Source organism: Melanerpes formicivorus, unplaced genomic scaffold (genome assembly GCF_026170545.1).
Source record: "Melanerpes formicivorus ecotype bairdi unplaced genomic scaffold, bMelFor1.0.p_v2 SCAF_2, whole genome shotgun sequence".
Classification (NCBI taxonomy): Eukaryota; Metazoa; Chordata; class Aves; order Piciformes; family Picidae; genus Melanerpes; species Melanerpes formicivorus.
This window is the reverse complement of record NW_027142354.1, coordinates 28,773,538-28,794,148: the sequence shown is the minus strand read 5'-3', so window position 1 is coordinate 28,794,148 and position 20,611 is coordinate 28,773,538. Positions and strand designations below refer to the sequence as shown.

The 20,611-nt window shown below is 49.2% G+C and overlaps 1 protein-coding gene across 1 annotated transcript; it reads left to right on the top strand.

Annotated features, from left to right (window-relative positions):
• The first annotated feature begins 4,621 nt into the window (after nt 1-4,621).
• Nucleotides 4,622-8,359, top strand: IRF2BP2 (interferon regulatory factor 2 binding protein 2). Its single transcript, XM_068154618.1, has 2 exons — nt 4,622-5,894; nt 6,130-8,359. The coding sequence occupies exons 1-2, from the start codon at nt 4,880-4,882 to the stop codon at nt 6,843-6,845; spliced, it is 1,731 nt and encodes a 576-aa protein (XP_068010719.1). The 5' UTR covers nt 4,622-4,879; the 3' UTR covers nt 6,846-8,359.
• The last annotated feature ends 12,252 nt before the right edge of the window (nt 8,360-20,611 follow it).

Genomic DNA, 20,611 nt, shown 5'->3' with positions numbered 1-20,611 from the left:
CGCAGTGTCACGGAAGGGTCACAGCTTCCCAGGCTTCCTGTTTATTTTGGGAAGGGTCACCCAGCCAGCTGGCCGTTCTGCCCCTGCCCAAGAAAGCCCTCAGCCACCGCATTCCTGCCTCCCTCATCCATGGCCACAGACAATTGCTGACTATAGCTTGCAATGCAGAGCACCAAGGCGGGGTGTAAATGGGATAACTCGACATGCCTATTAACCCAGCCTGTGGATAAGGGCCAGAAGCTTTTCCACATCAATTTCCCTTTCTTCTGGCATCTGGAAGCATCTATCTGAAGTTTTTACTTCAGAAGGTAGTAACTTCTGAATTTCTCAATTATTTCCACGATCTTTTCCTTGCTGCTTTTTTAATACTGCCACTTGAAAAGAGGGCACAAAGTCATCTGCTCAGCTAAACCCAGAATTGTTTCCTTTTGCAAAGAAAGTGTGCAATTTTTGCTTTGAACCACCCAGAGTAAAGCCCACCAAATGGAGAAGAAGCTCTATCACCCAGGTTCTTGCTTGTACTGAGAATTCTTGGTAACTAGCCCTATCCAAACTTTCCAGAGCAAAAAGTCATAGCAGAATAACAGCATACATCGCATGTCCATATTTTGGGAGATATCTGTGAACTAATAGCACACCAGTGTCCTTGCTGCTGTTTCATTTTCTAAGCAATTCTTTAAAAGTTTAACACCAAACAGCAGTGTTCAACACAGCTGTCTCCAAGGAGTTAATAAAAGGCACCCATGTATGCCAAAAGGCAGACACCTCAGAGTCCCTCTCAATCTCCTGGCACATCCAGCCTCAAAGGGAGATAGTGTGGTGACCTCTCTCCAGCCTCAGTGGAGTATTTCTCTGGAAGTGCCTCTGTCAGCTCATTCCACCAACAGTCAGCTCCAGCCTGCAGGGCAGGGCAGCCATCAGCATGCTGCTGATGAGCAGCTCTCAGGGAAGCTGCTTTCGTCCTTCGAGCACGTAAGTGCACATGGTTTTGCATTCATAGTGATGCTCATGTGAATAAAGCTATAAGTGATTGTAAATATCTGCAGGATCAGTGGCTTATCATGAGCCTGTCCAAAGCCTGTTTATGTGAACAGGCTGTGTCTGATTGCCTTGGTATCTTTCTGTTGTTTTTTTTCTTCCTATGGCATTAAACAAAACACTGTTGGATGAGCATTTTTCTTTTCACTAAGATTTTTCTCTTTTTCAGTGTGCCATGAGGCTGGCTTTGGGATTAGCATCAACACAAAAACAGGACATCACCTGAACTGCTGTTTCAATTGCTAAAATAAAAGGATAGTGATAGTGATTGATTTTCAAAATGCTGGATTGTTTTAAATGAAAATCAAAATGTCAGTGTTTCTAAAATGGCTACCAGTAGCTCACTCTTACAGGCAAACATGAGCAGCTGTCTACAAGTGAGATCTGGCAGTTGCATTAGGGGCTTCTGAACTGTTGATAAAAATCACGTTATCCTTACCTAGGCAAGAAGCCCACTGAAACCCAGGTTAATTCAGCTTTCTGGAAAATCCTCTGGAGCAACCTGCCATCTCCAGTAGGAATGAAAACAGCAGAGATGTCATAAAATCAGGAGGCACATCAGAGGGGAGGTAAAACCCTGCTGTTCCTACCTGAACTCTTCTCTCAGCAGACGCTCTACAGTGTTAAGCAGTGACCAAGCTCCCAGCTGTGCATTGGAAGAGGCTGTAATCTACTGTTGTGTTTCTGCAGGTTGAGACGGAAGGTCTTGCTTTCAGCCACGATGGTGCTGCTTTGGTGGTCTCCTTGGCCCCAAATCACCTGCATCTGACCAAATCCAAAACTTCAAGGACCATTCCCAACCTCTTCTCTCTCAGGGCACCACCCTACACATCCGTGGGCCCCAATGCCCCATCATGTGTCCTCCAGCACTCGCTGTTCCTATCTACAGAGTTGGTGTGTCATAGCAAGAGGAATTTCACACAGCTCAGGCACAAAAGGGCAGTTTCTGTTAAAAAAAAAAAAAAAAAAAAAAAAAAAAAAAAAAAAAAAGGCATAAGAAACAAAATCATTATGTGTTTGATTCCTGGGCAGTCATTGCCTCTGAGGGCTATTTTTTGTGATTTGGTATGTAAACCACATTTTCTATGTATCACTGCCACTATTTTTTATCAGCTTTTTTGACACTGAGCTTGGTAATTTTTTTTTCCTTTCCTCTTTTACCAGAATAGAATCAAATGCAGAAAATGCTGCAAAACCAGAATACCAGTCTTCTCAACTTTCCCAAGCAGCTAGTTTTCCTTAGACATAAAGGAAAATAAATACAGTTCACATTTTCTGCTCTGAAGTTAAAAGCCTGCCACAGCTGAAAGCTTTGCTTTCTTCTTTCCCTGCAGCCTCACTCAGCTAGCACTCTAGCTCTGCTCATGATCTGAAATGTGCAAACACAATTTCTTGGCTTTCCACCAGTATATATATGTAATTTTTTCCTTCAGAGAACCTGGAGGCTAAAGCAAAAGGGCAACGAGTACGTGACTAAAACATCCAAACTTCCTCTTTCATAAGCCATCACATGATGAAGTGCAATTACAATTCCTGCCTTGTCCCTGCCAATTGCAGGCGCATTGCCTCACCCGAGAAACCGGGCGTCTTTCCCCTCTATGTGTGAGTGTCTGTGTGTGTGTGTGCGTGGAGGCAGCAATCGCTGCCTCCGGCTTGGCGTGGGTCCAGCTGCAGGCTGGAGAAAGAGGGCAGTGGGTGGAAGACAAAAACAAAGATCTGTTTACTTAGTGTGCATGGGTAAAGCGTCTTTCCAGCCGGAGAGGGGAGGAGGGAAGAGAAACAGCTTTAAAGGACTTTGATGCAATGTGAAAGGAGGGCTGCTCGGCAAAACCGAGCTTTGTTAACCCTTGGCTCGCTGGGGACACGGCGAGGCCGAGACGCGGCCGGACACTCCCCTTGTCCTCTCTCTGGTCCAGCCGGCTGCTGCAAAGGTGGTACGAACTAGGGCTCCGGAGAACGGTATCAGTCGGACGAGCAGCCGCGGCCACCGTCCCGACGTGCGGGGATGAGTCGGGGGCATCGGCGGCTTTTAGCCCCAGGGCCTTCAGGACGCCCAGTCAGGGACGCAGTTGCAAAGTCACCCAGCCTGGCACAGGGACCGGCGCTGGCAACCAACGACACGACGAGGGGGAGGGCGGGGCAGGGCGAGACAAGCCACCACCCCGGGGAGCACAGGCGGCCGTGCCACCCAGCTCCCCAGCTCCTCGGCCCTGGAGGGCGGCATGGGTGGAAGCTGTGGGGAGGAGTAGCAAGGGGTGCCTGCTGCCCCTACTCCCCGCTGAACCTCGTCGCGCCGGGACACGGGGGAGCCGCGGGGAGGCGGCGCTTCGCGTGGGGCAGACCCGGCAGCAGCAGCGCCCCATCCACAACCACCGTGCGGCTGCCAGCCGCGGGGAGGCACCTCTCGGCGGCGGCTGCGGACGTCAGAGCTTCCCCGGCCCCTGCCCCCGCCTCCCGCCCTCTTTCCCTCCCTCCCCCGTAACCTACATAACGCAGTGGGAAGGGCTGCCTGAGCGGCGGGGCAGCCTCTGTCGTGTTTACCGTGTCCGGGGGACGCGTAGAGCCGGCCCTACGTGCCGGAATGCGTCCGGTAAGGGATCGTTTCACCGCCCGTGGCAAACGGGAAGAGCAGGCACGTTCTTTTCCTCCGTCCTTTACGCTGCCCTGTGTTTAGTGTGGATACAGGCGGCGGATGAGCGATTCGCCGCGTGGGAGTGGGGAAACGTCTATAGGTTTTTCTTTTTCTAAGGAGATGGTGCTTCCTTAGACTGCGTGAATTTCCCTAATCTGCATTAGGAAGCACTGTTTTGTGGTTGAAAATGCCCCATTTCCTGTGCACGATGATAACAGTTCAAAATGTCATTCCCCTCCCCCCTCCCTCCAAAAAAAAAAAAAAAAAAAAGGACACACACCGAGTCGTTCTATTTATTTATAATGGTGCCTTCTGCTTCGGCGGGGAGAACAAAGACAGGCCGCGGCGTGGAAGGGCGCCAGTCCCTGCCCGGAGGCGGTGCTGACCGGCCCCGCGGGGGAGTGTATGTGGGGGAGCCGCGCCGTGCCCAAGGTCACCGCCCGAGCAAGGGAGGACACGGAGCCCCGCACTGCGGGGGGCGCCCCGGGTGGCAGGTTTCTGCGAAGACCTCGGCTGCGCAGGAAACAGTAATAAAAACAATTTAATAACAGAAAAGCAGACGGGAGCGGCAGCGCACCCCCGCCCCTTTTCCTGTCCCTCTCCACTGTCCCTTAGCCCTCCCCAAGAGCGAGGCGGGGCGGGGGCACGGCGAACCCCGACGGCAGGAGGAACCCCCGGTGCTGGTGGTGTTGCCGGTGGCGGGGGCGCGGGCCGGGATCGCGGCGGTGGGGCGGGGGCGCCCATTGCGCAGGCGCGTCCAGCACTGTCGAAGAATCGAGGCGGCGGCGCGCAGAGGCGGCGGTGACGGCTGGAACCCGGCACGGCGCCGCCGCCAGCCCCCGCCCCGCCCGCCCCACCGCTCCGGCCCGCGCCGCCCCGTAGTAGCCAGCGAGCGGGGGAACCGTGCGGGCGGCAGCGGCCGCAGCCCTGCGTCAGCCGCGCCGCGGAGATGCGCGTCCTCGCTGCCCTGTGAGCGCCGCCGGCGGAGACGGCGAGGAGAGCGGTGTCCCCCGCAGCGGCTGTGCCAGTCGGGGCGCCCGTCGCGCCCCTCTCCAGCGCACGGAAGAGGAAGGCGAGGGGGAGGGGGCCCGGCGGACGGTCCCGCTGCGGCCGCGGCGACCAAGCCTCCCCGTCGGGACTCCGGTGGCGAGAGGCGGAGGCGGCAGGAGCCGGAGCGGGGGGCGCTCGCCGCTGCCCCGGGGACGGGACATGTCGTCGGCGGCGGTGGCGGCTGCTTCCCGCAGGCAGTCGTGCTACCTGTGCGACCTGCCCCGCATGCCCTGGGCCATGATCTGGGACTTCACCGAGCCCGTGTGCCGGGGCTGCGTCAACTACGAGGGGGCCGACCGCGTGGAGTTCGTCATCGATACAGCGCGGCAGCTGAAGCGGGCACACGGCTGCTTCCCTGAGGGCCGAGCCCCGCCGCCGCCCCACGCCAAGCAGCCGCCGCTCTCCGCCAAGGAGCTGCTGGCGCAGCAACAGCAGCTCGGCCACCCCGCGGCGGCGGAGGCGGCGGCACGGCCCCCGCCGCAGCCCCTGGAGCGCTACTCGCTGGCGGCCGAGCGGCCGCCGCCCCGCCTGGGCACCGAGTACGGCGGCGGCCGACAGGTCAATGGCATCCTGGTGCCTAACGGCTTCCCCAAGCCCGAGGAGCCACCCGAGCTGAACCGGCAGAGCCCCAACCCAAGGCGGACGCACGCTGTGCCTCCCACCCTGGTGCCGCTAGTGAACGGCGCTGGGCTTCCCGCCGCCATCAGTGGCTTAGGCAGCCGCGCTGCCGCCGCCGCCTCACTCGCCGCCATCTCCACTGCGCCCGCCCCGATGGCCGTGCCTGTTCCCCAGCAGCCGGCGGCGGCGACACAGGCGGCGACGCAGGCGGCGGGACAGCCGAGCGAGCTAGGGCACAAGCGCCCGGGTTCCGTCTCCTCCTCGTCCTCCGGCGGCAACGGTGCGGCGGGGGAGCACGACGGCGGCGCCAAGGAGAAGCGGGGCTCGTCTGAGAGCTTGCCGGCGGCGGCGGAGATGGCTACCGAGGGCAAGGGCCGTCCGGGCGGCGAGCAGGAGTGGCTAGCGAAGCCCAAGACAGTGCGGGACACTTTGCTGGCCCTGCACCAGCACGGTAGCCACGCCGTGCCACCTTTCGACAGCAAGTTCAAGAAGGAGCCGGGCATGGCGGGCGGAAGGCTGCTGGGCTACGAGACCAACGGCGCCGTGGCCAAGCCAGGTGAGGCGACGGGGCCCGGGGGGCGTAGGGCAGGGCTGGGGTGTCGGGTAGGTGGTGTCCTGGCATGTGGGACAGAGGTTCTTGGGCGTTTGAGGCGGCGGCCCGACGGCGTGGGTGGCCGGTGCCCAAGGGGTGACAGTGGCCAGTTATTTCTGCGGGTGCACAGCAGAGACTCTCGTGCTCAGCGGTGCGTTGCGACTACACTGCCTTCTCACCCGTCTCCTCCCCTCTGCAGGGGCCCGGGCCGCCCGGAAGAGGAAGCCTTCCCCCGAGCCAGAGGGTGAGGCAGGCCCCCCGAAGATCAATGGGGAGGTGCAGCCTTGGCTGCCCACCTCGTCGGAAGGGATGAAGCTGCCGCTGACGGCCACCCCGTTTATGTCGCCCCCGCCGCCCACCGCTTCTCCCCACTCCAACCGGACCACGCCGCCCGAGGCGGCCCAAAACGGCCAATCTCCTATGGCTGCCCTCATTTTGGTGGCGGACAATGCCGGGGGCAACCACGCCTCCAAAGAGGCCAACCAGGTTCACTCCACCACGCGGAGGAACAGCAGCAGCCCCCCCTCGCCCTCTGCCATGAACCAAAGAAGGCTGGGTCCCGGCAGGGAGGTGCCGGGCCAGGGGGCCAACGCGGCGGGCGGGCTGGAGCCCGTCCACCCCGCCAGCCTGCCGGACTCGTCCCTCGCCGCCAGCGTCCCGTTGTGTTGTACTCTCTGCCACGAGCGCCTGGAGGACACCCACTTCGTGCAGTGCCCCTCCGTCCCCTCCCACAAGTTCTGCTTCCCTTGCTCTCGGCAGAGCATCAAGCAGCAGGGAGCCAGCGGGGAGGTGTATTGTCCTAGCGGGGAGAAATGTCCTCTGGTCGGCTCCAATGTGCCCTGGGCCTTCATGCAGGGGGAGATTGCCACCATCCTGGCTGGAGATGTGAAAGTGAAAAAGGAGAGGGACTCGTGACTTGGTCACTTTCGTTGCCCAGCATCACCTTGAACTCGAACTGCTCGAATTCTGTATATATCTATAAATATATATATAAAAGTATATATATATATCTCCAAGACAAGGGAAATGTAGACTTCATAAACATGGCTGTATAATTCTGATTTTTTTGAATACATTGTGTTTCTATATTTTTGAAGACTAAAGGTATGTACTTATTATAAAGGCATTTCTTATTCTTCCTTTTTTTTTTTCCTTTGAGTTAATTTTTTTAATGTTTATTTTTTTTCTTCCCTCCCCCCCCCCCCCCTTTTGTTATAGCAACTATTTGTTGTGCTTCCCTGGTGACAGTTCCTGTTCAATGTAGGCTGTGACTTGCGCTGCTTTTTTTAGAGAGCACTTGGCAAACCAGAAATGCTTCTAGCTGTATTTGTATGCACTTGTTTCCTTCCCCCTCCCCGCCTTTTTCTTCCTTTTTTGTTTTGTTTTGTTTGTTTCTGTTTTTTGTTTAAATGCCAAATACACTTTCTGACATTGTAAAGATTGCCTTACTGTCTGTGATTCCTTATTCCTGGCCCCTGTCCTGTAGAGCTGGTCGCATGCAGGCTTGGTCTGAGGCGGTTGGGGAGAAGAGTGGCTGGCCAAGGCCTGGATGCCCTTTGCCAATTCCGCCAGTCAGGCGAGCTTAGGGAGCAGGAGGGCTCTCCCAGAAACACGTGGCTCACATTGAGATGGCTGATCCAATAGATGCAGTCAAAAATTCCTCCATGTTTTTCAAGGGAAGTCGCCTCCAGAGTAGAATGTGCAAAGGTGTGAGAGGCGCTGTTGAGTTAGGGATTTCTGGGTTTGTTTGGTCTTGTTTTTTTTTTAAGGCAAAGTTGACTGCAGTTCACGTGATCACTTGAACGATTACAAAACTGCATTTATCTACCAATTATGTACCAGAACGTGGAATTCTGATAACGAACTTAATTATACGACTGGTGAAGGCACCATCGAAGCACTGTGATCTCTGAAGGCCTTCAGTGTCACTTTTGAGGCTTTTGTATGCTTAGACAAAGCTGAGAGGTGGGGATGAGATTGAATTTTTTTTTTCCCTCTCTTAATTTTTTTCCTTAATTTTCAGATGGTGCAGGTGGACTTTGAGTTTGTTTATCAGTCACCTCTAGTGCTGTTGCTATTGTTACTATCACTGACCCAGTATTTCCAAGTAGTGGCAGGTACGGTGTGGTACAGTGACAGGAGTGACTGAGGCTCTGCCAGATTGCCTGTGGGCATATCAATGACAGCCCAAATGTGGGTGGAGGAAACCTGTAATTTCCTTATTACATGTGCTTGAAACGAACCTACTGCTATTCTTTGAAAATGAAAACATAAACTGGTTGAAATGAAAGCAATTGGGGTTGCACATAATGGCCCTGGCCCAGCCTTTTAAGCTACTTTGGAGAACCCTTGTAAAGCCACTTCTTTTGATCACGCTTCTGCATCACCAAGCAGACTTCTAAAATCAATAAATCATTGGTTACTAGAAATAGTTTGAGTCTTATAGTGATGTTTTTGTGCTGTTTATAGTTTGTTGGCAATGCTGCAGCTGTACAAGCCCTTCTGTTGAGGTGTTTATAACTGGGTTATAAGCAGTTGTTTCTGAGCAAAAGGGTGGCAAGGTTGTCTCTTCCTGGGGATGGGCTCATAAACACTTCCCGTGTGGTAAGAAGAGGAGGAAAAACCTGTTCAGACGAATATAATTTGAAGAATTTGGGGTGCTTTTTAGTCAACTGTTCATATTGTGATAATGTTCAGACTGCAATTTAATGCAGACTAGATCATCTTTGGAAGACTACTTTTTTTTTTTTTCTCCTTTGGAAAAAAAACCAACTATTATTATTAATATTTGAAGATCAGGACTGCACATGCACAGTAATTTTTAATGAAGTGTTTAATGAGCACACCCACTACGTTGTGTTCCATATTACAGGTCAGTGTAATACTAGGTAAGACTTGCATGATAAACAAAATCATTGAGTCAATATTACGCTTTAAAACTATACCTATAGTCAAGATTGGTGTCTTATGTAAGCACATTTAGCCAATTTGAAGAGAACGCACATTATATATATATATATATATACACACACACACCTATATATATACCTATATATATTAAAAAAGAAAACAAACCACAACTGTAAAGGATTCTTTGGAACCACTATGATCTGTGTAAATGTGTATTTAGGCACTTTATTAAAAAAAATTGGATTTTGAGCTAATAGCTGGTAACAAGTTCTTCAGAGTTACTTGGCATAATACCTCATATGGGATGAGGCTCATGTTTTTGAAGTGCTATTCCTACTCTTAAAAAAGAAGCAAAACCAAAACCCCAAGGCCTCCCTAAAAAAGTTGTCATGTCAGGTGGCTCAGCGTTGAGACAGCTGAGGGTGAGACCTACTCCTGACAATGCATATCCTTGTTTTGGGGCTGAGGGACATTGGTGTGATTGGGTGGAGAGACCCATAAGGAAGCACATCTTCCTCCTCCTTCCTGCTGGCTGCCCAGGTCCCACAGCTCTATGGCTCATGAAGGGAATGGAAACTCCCCAGCTACTGATTCCAGGTGGTGGCCCAGGAACAATTTAATGGGAAGACAAACGGCTTGCAGGGGCTACCTTGCTCAACTGATGTTCAGCCTCTAGGCTCCAGCCAAGTCTAAACTGCACTGTAAAGCTGCAAAAGGAAACAAAACCAACCAACCAAAAAACCAAAAAAAGGAAAAAAAATCTTGAGGGTGTTCACACACATCTCATTTTTCTTTGAAATTCAGTGTTGCCTTTCTCCTTTTGGTTGCTTTACTCAGTTATGATAATGCTCCGGTGGATTCTGCCTGTGGTTTGCAACTTCTAGGCTACAAGCTGTTTTTTTTTGTTTTTGCTTTTCCCCCCCCCATTATAATTTTGAGGTGCTTTAGCTGCAACAGTGTTACTGTTAATACTCCTTTTTAAACCTTTTCAAAGGTGGTGCTGTAAGTCGTGTAGTATTAAAAGTGTTTTAATGAAGAATGTTTGATTTTATTTGTTTAAAACTCACTTCTAGCACTTTTTTTACCTGAGATATTTTTTTCTTGGCCGATCACCTGCACAGTGCTTCTGTTGATAGCTGCTGAGCTCTAACCCATTGCCTTTTTTTTTTTTCCCTTGCCTTTTTTTTTTTTTTTTTTTTTTTTTTTTGGCCTTTTTTTAATTTATTTTTTTTTTCCTTCTGGCACTAAGGCTAAAGAGCCTAGGAGCTTTAAATACTTCTTGCATTTCTTTGTATGTAAAAAAGAAAAGTTGAAAAAACTGTAGCTGCCCAAAGCCAATTTAATTTTTTTTTAATAGTACCATTTCTGACAATTTTAAGCAGGCAGAAGTGTGGGGTGAGAGGGGGCCGTGTGGAGCTGGTGGGTACTGCCTGCACCCGGGTCAGGTGGGAAAGGTGCCACAGAAGGAACTCTCTGCTTTTTCAGTGGCCTCAGGAAACCTGGTAAGTTTGGGAGCACTCTTTCTAGATGTGCTATAAACCAGGTCATGGCAACTGCATGTTTTTATGAACTACCACTTAGGCAAAGGATATAAGTACATTTGAGAGTGCGCTCTAGTGGCTTGTTGCATCAACAGATCCCCTGGATCTTTCCCTTCTGTGCCCGGGCCAAGCCCTTGTTCATCCTCCTGGTAGGGCAGCTACCCTCAATGGGATGGGATGGTGCTCCAGGGACACCCAGCCACCCGCTCGCCCTCCCAAGTTGGTGGCGCACATGCAGCGTGGCACCTGCCCTGCTAATTGCTCCTGCTCCCCATGTGTAATTTACCCCTAAACCGGCATGGCCTACCCAGTGTGGTGTGCATGATATTCAGGCACAGCTGCAGTCCCTCCCCCAACGCAGCCACTCCTCAGATGGGAGGAGAAAACTGGAAAATAATGGCAGCAGCAGTAGATGAGCGTGTCACAAACAGACAAATACCTCTAGCCCTGACTCCTACTGTTTCAGCTGTGATGCTTCACTGCAACAGGACTACATACAGGAGGCATCAAATAATTAGGCTTGAAAAGGCTCTGCCCTCAGCATTTTATGTTTGTCCTGGAGCATTTGCATTTAGGGAGCTACAGCTGCAGCTTTTGAAAAATAATTTTAGACCCCCTCATCTTTCCCCAGGTGGACTCATTTGATTTTATGCCACAGTCCAGCTCAGTGTAAACGACACCTTCAAGTCTGTGCTCACCATGGGCAAGTAGAAAGCAAAAAGTAATCAAAAACCTCACCTTTTTTTCCCCCTGTGAAAATAGAAGGTGGGCTGGACAATGTATGGATTCACTTTCTGCAGTGGGTGGTCCTCACTGCTTGCCAACCAGGGCCATGGGACAGCTCAGCCACCCTCCCTGGGATCCCATATAGGCCAGATGGAGTCCTGAGTCACTCCTCCTTCACTTGCCCTTTGTTCCCAGGAGCAGGATGTCTTTCCTCTACCCTGGCCCAAGGTCAGGCAGTGCTCAAAACAAATAAATGGAGTGCCTGCTTATCCACTTCGTCACCGAGGCTGCTGCACAGGAGGTAACTCTTTCACTTGACATGGGCTTTGAGTATTAAGTGCAGGGTTCAAATCTGAATCACTGAGCAACCTGAAAGGATGAACACTCCTGAAGTCTCTCTTCTGGGAAAGAGGAAACACTGATGTCTCCTATAGAAATTTCCTAAGTGCATATTATTGTCCATATGGCTGTCTTGGTTGGCATAGGTGCACTGAATATGGGGTGACAACTCTGCAGTTATTTTTGTACACACTCCACCTAACTTTGCTTTTCATCCTGCCACTCAAGATTCAGTTTTGTAGAGATTAGTATAGCAGAACACATGCTAAAATCCAAGGTGTTGAACCAGGTAGATGCCCCCAATAAAACTCAAGAAGAAGACAGAAAAAAATTGTGAAAGCTTCCTTCTGTAGTAGGTGTTTCCTCCCACCACCTTTGACTCAGTAAACATCTCAGGAAGGAGCCCAGCTCGTTAGTTTACACCTCCATGTAGTGCTGGGGTAGGGGTGAGAACCCTGCATAGTACCCAACTGTTCCCCCATCTTGGAGTCCCCTTCTCTGTCCCCTTGACATGCTGCTGCTTGCCTTGATGGTCCCCAGCCCTGGGGTGCCCCTGTCCCATCCTGATGAATCCTTCCTGGGATTTTTCCATGAGGCAGCAGGGCAGCAGGGTGCTCTCCATGATGGAGTGCTGTGGTATTGTTGGGAAACCTTGGTGGGAAAGCCTCTGACTATCAAGGAGACCTCAGTCACTGCCTCTGGGAATGCAGGCATTCACTCTTGCTGCAAAAATGCAAAATATAGATTTTCTTTTACCCTTTTTTTCACTACAAACCATTTAATGCCCTCTACCTGGCCCCAGAGATACTTCATGTTTGTGTTTTTTTTCTTTTCCAACAATTTAAAAACAAACAGAAGATGAGTAAACAGAGATGAAGGAGATTATTGGTTCAGTGGGTTTTTTACTTGCTGTAGGGGACAGCTCCTCCAATTCTCACAGTGCCAGGCTGGAGCTGCTGGCTGGTGGCTGGGAATTAGGCAGGTGGTGGGCTGTGGATGGGGCCCTCACCCTGCCACCCACTTGGCCAGTGGCATAAGAAAGCCAGCTTCATGTTCCCTTTCTGCCTTCTCTGTTTTTGGGCTTTTATCTTCTTGCATCTTTATGGACTGAAGGAGGCCTGATATTTTTATGGTTGGTTGTTTTTAAAAAACAGATTCCCTTGATTGTGGTGTGGTTTTTTCCTTTTTTTTTTTTTTTTTTTTCCAACAGAAATTCAGGGTTTCTCCAACTCTTTTTTTAATAGGAATTTCCTATTCTCCAACTGTCCAGTAGTAAGAGGACTTAAAAGTATTAGGCAAAAACTGCTTAATGAAAGGAGGTGTTTAATTTAATGCAGACTATTTGCAACTCTTTTTTCATTGTTGTTTTGGTTTACTTAATTCAGCTGCTGCTAAGTGCTAGGAACAACTAATTTTCTCTTTTAAGAAACATCACTCCTCAGCAAAAATTTCAGTACTGTATGAAAGACTTCAGTGGGAGCAGGGGAAGGTGATACTGAACTTCATAAAAATCAGGAAATATCAGCTCCTACATACTGACGTGGGCTTTTGCAAATCTTACTTCATGCATTGCAATGAAGCCAAACCAGTATAGGCAACACTTTTTCCATTGCACTTGCTGACCTATTCAAACTTCTAAAAAACCACCCCACTAAATTCCCTGTAACTTTATGGTGGTGAATGAACAGGGGTCAATCCATTTTCCCTATAAGAATAAAGTTAGGGCAACCTCTCTTTCAGAAATTAAAGAAGGAAGATGTTTATTTCCTTTATTTTCTTGCAGAAAGTACTGTGCTGTCTTTATTACCTCGGGACCACAAAGCACTTCATGCAGTGGCGGTGCTGAGTATCAGTTTCCTTGGTCCTGGGAAGAAGGGGCAGGATGCACCCTGCTGGGGATTTAAGTTGTCATTCCAGGGACTCTAATTAGTTCATAATTTTTGCTTAGACATCTAAGTTGTGCCTTCTGGCTTTCAGGGAGGAAACAAATGATGATAAACAGCATGAAACAACAAATGTTCAGCTCTGCTTTTTAGTGGCTATTTTGCTGGTTACTTTCATATTATGAGAGCCCTTCTGCTTATGTAAGCCCTGTGATTTTCTTTGGAGAGACAAATAACCTGTGCACATAATTGAATTGGCTGCTTTATACTCCCTATTAATATTTTTACAATCCAGATGGTTATTTCACCTCACAGGTCCTGCTTCTTTGGGTTATCATGGCTCTCTGCCCAAACCTCTATGTTAGACTATGTTAAAATTAATTTGCAAAGGTGGAGGTCTGACTTCTGCTCCTTTCCTTTTCTTCACAATTTCTTTATTTCCTGAAATGTACATCTCAGCCATGAGGCTTTCCTGGTAGCGAGGCTTGCTGGGAACAGTGGTTCGTGCTGGGTGGTTAGTCATTTGGCCGCCAGCCACCTCCAGAGGACTTGCAGCAAGGGCTCTGCAGGTTTTGTGTGGTCCTGGAGCTGGTGGAAGGTGCGTACCAGCAGCCTGGCCTGGCTTGGCCATGCTGCTTCCCAGTTATCTTCTGAGCAAGAACATTTTGAACTGCATCAGCAGGTTCATCCTGTGTCACACAAGTTTCCTGACATTTAGTGTTTTGGGGTGGATCCCTTCCTTTTCTGCAAAGAGTGCCAATTTCAGTGCTGCTTTTGATGGATAACAGTCCACAAAGCACTGGAGTCATACCAATAAATCTGGTTTATGTAGAAAAGCTTCTGGGCTCACTTTTTATCTGTTTCCTGGCTGTAGAGGGACTGGATTACCTGCCCTGCCAGCCTCCCCTCATCCTTCCCCCTGCATCCCTTCTGCCACAGTACTTTCCTTGGGAGTACACCTTCAAAGGTGCCTGCAGAGAAAAGGACTAGCTGAGAGAGGTGGGTTTCAGCCTATTTTAGGCTTTTCCTGAGCAGCATTAAAAAGGTGCTCTGGCACTGCCAGTTTCATCCTGTGACCAAGGAGAGTTCAGGTAGTGGTTCATGGCCTACATTTGGCCTATCAAAGGCTATGCATGCAGCTACTTTCCTTGGCTGAGGGATTTCTTTTCCTTTACTGAGCCTAATTATAGTATCAGTTTTGAGGTCCTAGAGGAGAACTTTATACAAGCACCTCCAAAAGTGGAAGTAGTGCTTAATCCATCCTTCTCCCCCATCCCTCACCCCCATTTTCAAAAAGGGAAAGAAGGATTATCCAGGTAACTATATGCCTGTCAGTCTCATCTCTGTGCCTGGTAAGATCATGGAGCAGGTCCTCCTGGAGGCACTGCTGAGGCAGAAGAATAACGAAGAGGTGATTTGGTACAATCAACACAGCTTCACCAAGAGCAAATCCTGCCTGACAAACCTGGTGGCCTTCTATGACAAGGTCACAACATTAATAGATGAAGGCTGAGCAACTGACATAATTTACCTGGACCTGAGCAAAGACTTTGACACTGTCCCACACCACATCCTGGTCTCCAAGCTGTTAAAATATGGGTTTGATGGACCACTTGATGGATAAAGAACTGGCTTGATGGCCACATCCAAAGAGTGGCTGTCAATGGGTCCATGTCCAAGTGGAGGCCAGTGACAAGCAGAGTCCCTCAGGGATCAGTAATGGGACCAGTCTTGTTTAACACCTTTGTTGGCAACATGGACAGTGGCATTGAGTGCACCCTCAGCGGGTTTGCTGATGACACCAAGTTGTGTGGTGCAGCAGACACTCTGGAGGGAAGGGATGACATCCAGAGGACCTCAACAGGCTGGAGAGGTGGGCTCATGCCAACCTCAAGAAGTTCAACAGGAACAAGCGCAAGTTCCTGCATTTAGTTCAGGGCAATCCCAAGCACCAACATAGGCTGGGCAGTGACTGGCTGGGTGGTGAGACACTGGAACAGGTTGCCCAGGAAGGTTGTAAAAGCCCCATCCCTGGAGGTTTTAAAGGGCCAGGCTGGATGTGGCTCTGAGCAACCTGATCTAGGTGTACCTGCCCATGGCAGGGGGGTTGGAACTAGATGACCCTTGAGGTCCCTTCGAACCCTGACAATTCTATGATTCTCCAACAGCAGAAGGCTGTTGGATGCTGGAGACAGCTTCTCTCCTTTTGTGTCCTTTCTGATGTAGGACAGCCAGTCCCTATTCAGCTCCTGCAGGATGAGCAACACCTTGATTGGCCCAGCCTTGTACCCATGCCACTCTTCTTTTGGATGAGAAAGACAAAAGGAGTACCAAGTGCATTTGTGATTGTTGAAGGTGGAGCCATCTTGAGCCATCATGCTTTTCAGCTCACCTTGAGTTCTTCTCCTAAGCAAATCGCTGACTTAGGTCAGTAAAAGCAGTACTGCAAGATCTGTTTCTCTTTAAGTTTGGCCCTTTTCAAGAAGATGACAGTAATGAAGCATTCTTTTTGTTTACTGCTTTCAGCTGAAATCCAGTGTCGCTTCCGTGAAGCAGTTGGCACCTTACCAGAGTTACAAACCATCCTGATTTCAAAGCAGGGATGAAGGACTGCAGTGAGTCTATTTACTTAATAAAAAAGCTAAAAGAAGTCCCATCCAGCCCTGCTTCTGCCTGTTGAGTACGGGAGCTGGAAGCTGGTTGGTCTAATTTGCTCATCACTCCCTTAAGCTAAGGCCCAGGCTAAAACCAGGAACAGGCTGGTGACAGCAGTCTCAATTCACTCACTCTTGCTCAGATAGGACATGGCACACTCTTTCAGATACCCCTCTCAATTATGTCTCAATAACCAAACTTTGGGTTTTATCTTGGTACCCTGAAGCATTGTAGTGTGAGTTGTCCCTGCCCATGGCAGGGGGGTTGGAACTAGATGATCCTTGTGGTCCCTTCCAACCCTGATTGATTCTATGATTCTATGATATCTGTTCGGCTCCACATCACCACTCTGTCGCGCAGAGTCAGGCAAGAGCGGCTTAGACAAATGGTAAACAATACTTGTGAAACAGAATTAGTGTCATCTGGGTTTCATTTGCTTTTTGAATGGGGTCAAGAAAGGCAAAATAAGGTGAATTTGATCTACAGGCAAAAAGGAAAAGCTCATCTTATAGGGATTGAATTGCTGACCCTTAGCTGGTTAAAAAAAAAAAAAAGGCAACGTTTTTCTTTTGCAATGTCTTTTTCTAATCCTAAACAGGATCTCATCCTGCCAACAGCTCTGTCATTGACATCACTGGCTCTGTGTGTGTCTGTGTGGGCAAAGTTACACCAGAAGTGCAGGAAGAATCAGGCCATAAATGTAAAAGACGAGTTACAACACACAGAGTTTTGCTCTAATTATTTATAAGAAATAATTTCATTATAAATAGGCTTCTCAGTTAAATATATTTCTAGCATTACCTTATTATTATTCATAATTAATTAAATCATAGCAGGTTTCTATATTATTATAATTCCCATGTACTATAAATAATTCAGAAGACATACTGGTTCTTTCAGAGTGCTTGGTATATGCAGATTGAGATGAAGGAGCAATCTGAGCAGAGCAAAGTTGCACTATCCTCAGCTTTTTCCACAAACATGTCTTCAGAAAAACTGGGAAGGAAATGTGTGAAGGGGTGGCCAATGAGTGAAATAAAATGCTGGTTCTTGTTTTCAGTGTTGCAGGGCTCCTGGTTTCATGCAGGGCATCTCCTGGCTGCTTTTCAGAATAACCAGAAGGCAGTTCAGAGCAGTAAGGCTGAAGGACTTGAAGCCATTACCGATCCACCAGTCCGCCTTTTCTCCAAAGTATTTACTTCCCTTCAAGTGTAAGGAAAGATGGTTTTGTTGTCACTGCAAGCTTTATTGGCCTTTTGTAAAGCAAACAAGAAACGTCATTGGAAAATTCACATTTAAACTACCTTTAGAAATGTTTCTGGTTAATTTACCTGGAAAGTACAATCTTTATTCATGAATAACATGAGAAAACCCAGCATGTGTCCAAGCAGAATCTCACATATATTTTAAGACTTTGGTCATTGGTACAGGCATCTCAATGGTTTGTAATAAATATGAAGGGTTGGGAGAGTTTTTTCTTCAGCCATTTATTACTCTTGCTGTCTCATTAGAAGTGTCTTAACAGTTAAGAGTTTTGTGAGTCCAGGGATGCAAACTGTCAAGATGATGAGGAGAGTGGCTGGACTCCAGCAGTGGAATGTTCTCTGTCACCCCCAGGCCCACCAGGGAGATGGTGGAGATGGAATCAGACTGAGCATAACTGGATCAGGCACATGGAAGGTGTGATAGAATCAGGAACTGCTTCAAAGTTGAGGAAATGAAAAGAATAAGCCTGAGAACTGAGCTTCAGTGGTGAACTTCATTTGAAACACTGGATATGCTCCCTAAGTGATTTCCTGGCTGATGATGTGTCTGTGCTGCATGTGTGCATTTGCACCCCAGGAAATGTTAGCATAGCATCACCGTGGAGAAATCATGTGGGAATAAGGCTAACCACCAAGATGTGGCTGACTGAAGTTTAGTTGTACTGAATGAATGAGCTTTTTGGCTGATCTTCTTCACCTCAGATGTGGCAAAATACCTAGCAGCTGCACAGGACCAAGGCAGAACATTTCAGCATTCACCAGGTAAGGGAAAATTGCAAGTAGGTTGCATCCCTTTTATCAGGAGAGCAGTAGAAGGAACCTCATAGTCTCTGGGAAAGGGCTCATCAGAGAGAATAGGGCTGAGCAGCATCCTGCCTGCAGGGAGGTGAGCAGCACCTCTGTATCCTGGGAAGCACAGGCTACTGCTTACACTCCCTCCCTTGCTCAAGATTAATGGAGGAAAAGAAGATGGATTTGATGCCAACAGAGGAAAAAGTGCATGGATTGGAGCCCGTCATGCAACCTGTGTTGTAGGAAATTATTGTGGTGCCTCTGCATTGCTTTGGCCACAGAATATGTACAGAAGTGCTGCTGTCCAACTTTCCTTCGGCTACAGTCACCCAACAACAGATAGGTTTCTTATAGATACATATTGAATAGAGCTGCCTTTAATTATTGCCAACATAGGGAGGTTCGTTGGAGGTGATACTCTGCAGAAGACTGTTGGATGCTAGAGACAGCTCTTCCTTTTTGTCTTCTTGGGATGAGCAACACTTTGATGGGCCCAGTCTTGGTCTGTGTTCCCCCATATTGATCCTGGCTGTGCTGGAGTCACTGTAGATTTACAGAACATGGCAGAGATGAGAACCTGGTCTATGTGAGTTTGGAAGAGCTCTGCTCACTAGTGCAGGAGGAATCAGGGGGCCGTCTGATGAGAAAAGCACAATTGGATTTCTCTGTCTGGCAGACGGCACCACAACTGTGTTGCTCTTGTTCTGGAGAGCTCTCCAACCATGCTTGAGAGTGGCAAAGGGAAGGAACTGCAATGTGATGCCTCTCAAACCGAGTGTGGCAGGTGATAGTAAAGCTTATAGCAGCAGCTGGGGCCATTAGCTCTCTCAGCTCCCCCTTTTCATTATGGCAGAGTCTCTGAGCTTGTGTTACATTGGTTGCCAGCTGCAGTTTTCTAAAGAGATGAGACTCTGCTGAAATACATTTAAAAAAAAAGGGGGGGGGGGATATTTATTTGAAAAAGAATGGTTTGGATGTGTGGAGTTTTTTGTGGAGGTGTGTCACTGTCTGTGGGGATGGGCATGAGAGACCTGCTCTGAAACCCAGAGCTCACATGGACATGGCACGGTGGAGCTGCCTCCTTCTTGCTGCATTTATACAGCTCCAGCTTATCCTGGACATTGTGATTTTGACACCTGGGGAAAGTGAGTTCTGCCTCTGATTTTCCAGTATAGCCATGACATGACACAGGTTGGGCCTTTTTTGGATGCTAGGTGCTATCAAATTGTGCAGGTAGTTGCTCAGGACGACAGGGCTGCCTCGCGTGGGGCAACCTCTGTGACAGAGGCTCTTCTTTCCCATGGAGCCGGAGGCGGCAAACCAGTGGGCAGAAAGCTCACAGGGCAGTTGGTGGGTAACCAGAGTCACAGTCAGCTTTGTCCTTTGCTCTTTTTATTCTTTGTTTGGCTTGGTTTGGTGTTTGTTTGTGGGGTTTGTTTTGGTTTTATTTGCTAAAAGAATGTATGCTCTTCATCTAGCAGGCAAAGTCCCTGCTGATGCACCAGGCCTCTTCTCCCACACCTTCCCTTATCACCTCAAAAGGTGATAAGTCGCTGCCTTGCAGTGTCCCAGTCCTGCTAGTGCCCTATGTATGGCCCATGTGCTGGGCACAGTCCTCCATGCTGAATGAACCCCCAAAGGTGGGACCCACCCTCCTAATTGTGCTTATGTTGCTATGTTGCTGCTTATGCAGCTGGCAGGGCAGGGGCAATTCAGTCTGGTGGACTACTCTGTGTGTGTGTGCATGAGTGATGGCACAAAAGAGGTAGTGTCAAAGGGAGACCAAGGAAGGGATAGACTGTCTGTCTAAGCAGCAGTGTGATTGATATGGGAATGGCTTCACTTCACTGCAAAACTTCCCTGTGTTTCTCCTCTCGCTACCACCCCAGTCTGCCCCTGTACACTGCACTGGTTAGGCCACACCTCGAGTATTGTGTCCAGTTCTGGGCCCCTCAGTTTAGGAAGGATGTTGACTTGCTGGAATGAGTCCAGAGAAGGGCAACGAAGTTGGTGAGGGGCTTGGAACACAAGCCCTGTGAGGAAAGACTGAGGGAGCTGGGGGTGCTTAGCCTAGAGAAGAGGAGACTCAGGGGTGACCTTATCACTCTCTACAACTACCTGAAGGGAGGTTGTAGACAGGTGGATGATGGTCTCTTCTCCCAGGCAGCCAGTACCACAACAAGAGGACACAGTCTCAGGCTGCGCCAGGGGAGGTTCAGGTTGGATGTTAGGAAGAATTTCTATACAGAGAGAGTGATTGCCCATTGGAATGGGCTGCCCGGGGAGGTGGTGGAGTCACCATCATTGGCGGTGTTCAGGAGGAGACTTGATGGGGTGCTTGGTGCCATGGGTTAGTTGTTTAGGTGGGTTGGATTGGTTGATGGGTTGGACATGATGATCTTTAAGGTCTCTTCCAACCTGGTTTGGTTTATTCTAAATATTGTTTATTCTAAATATTCTAAAGAACCTGGTGCAGAGGTATTGATTCAGCATGCCACAGCTCTGAGGGGCTTCCCAGCAGAGCAGACATGCTTTCCCTTCACCATCTTTCTGTGGGAATTTCTGTCTTA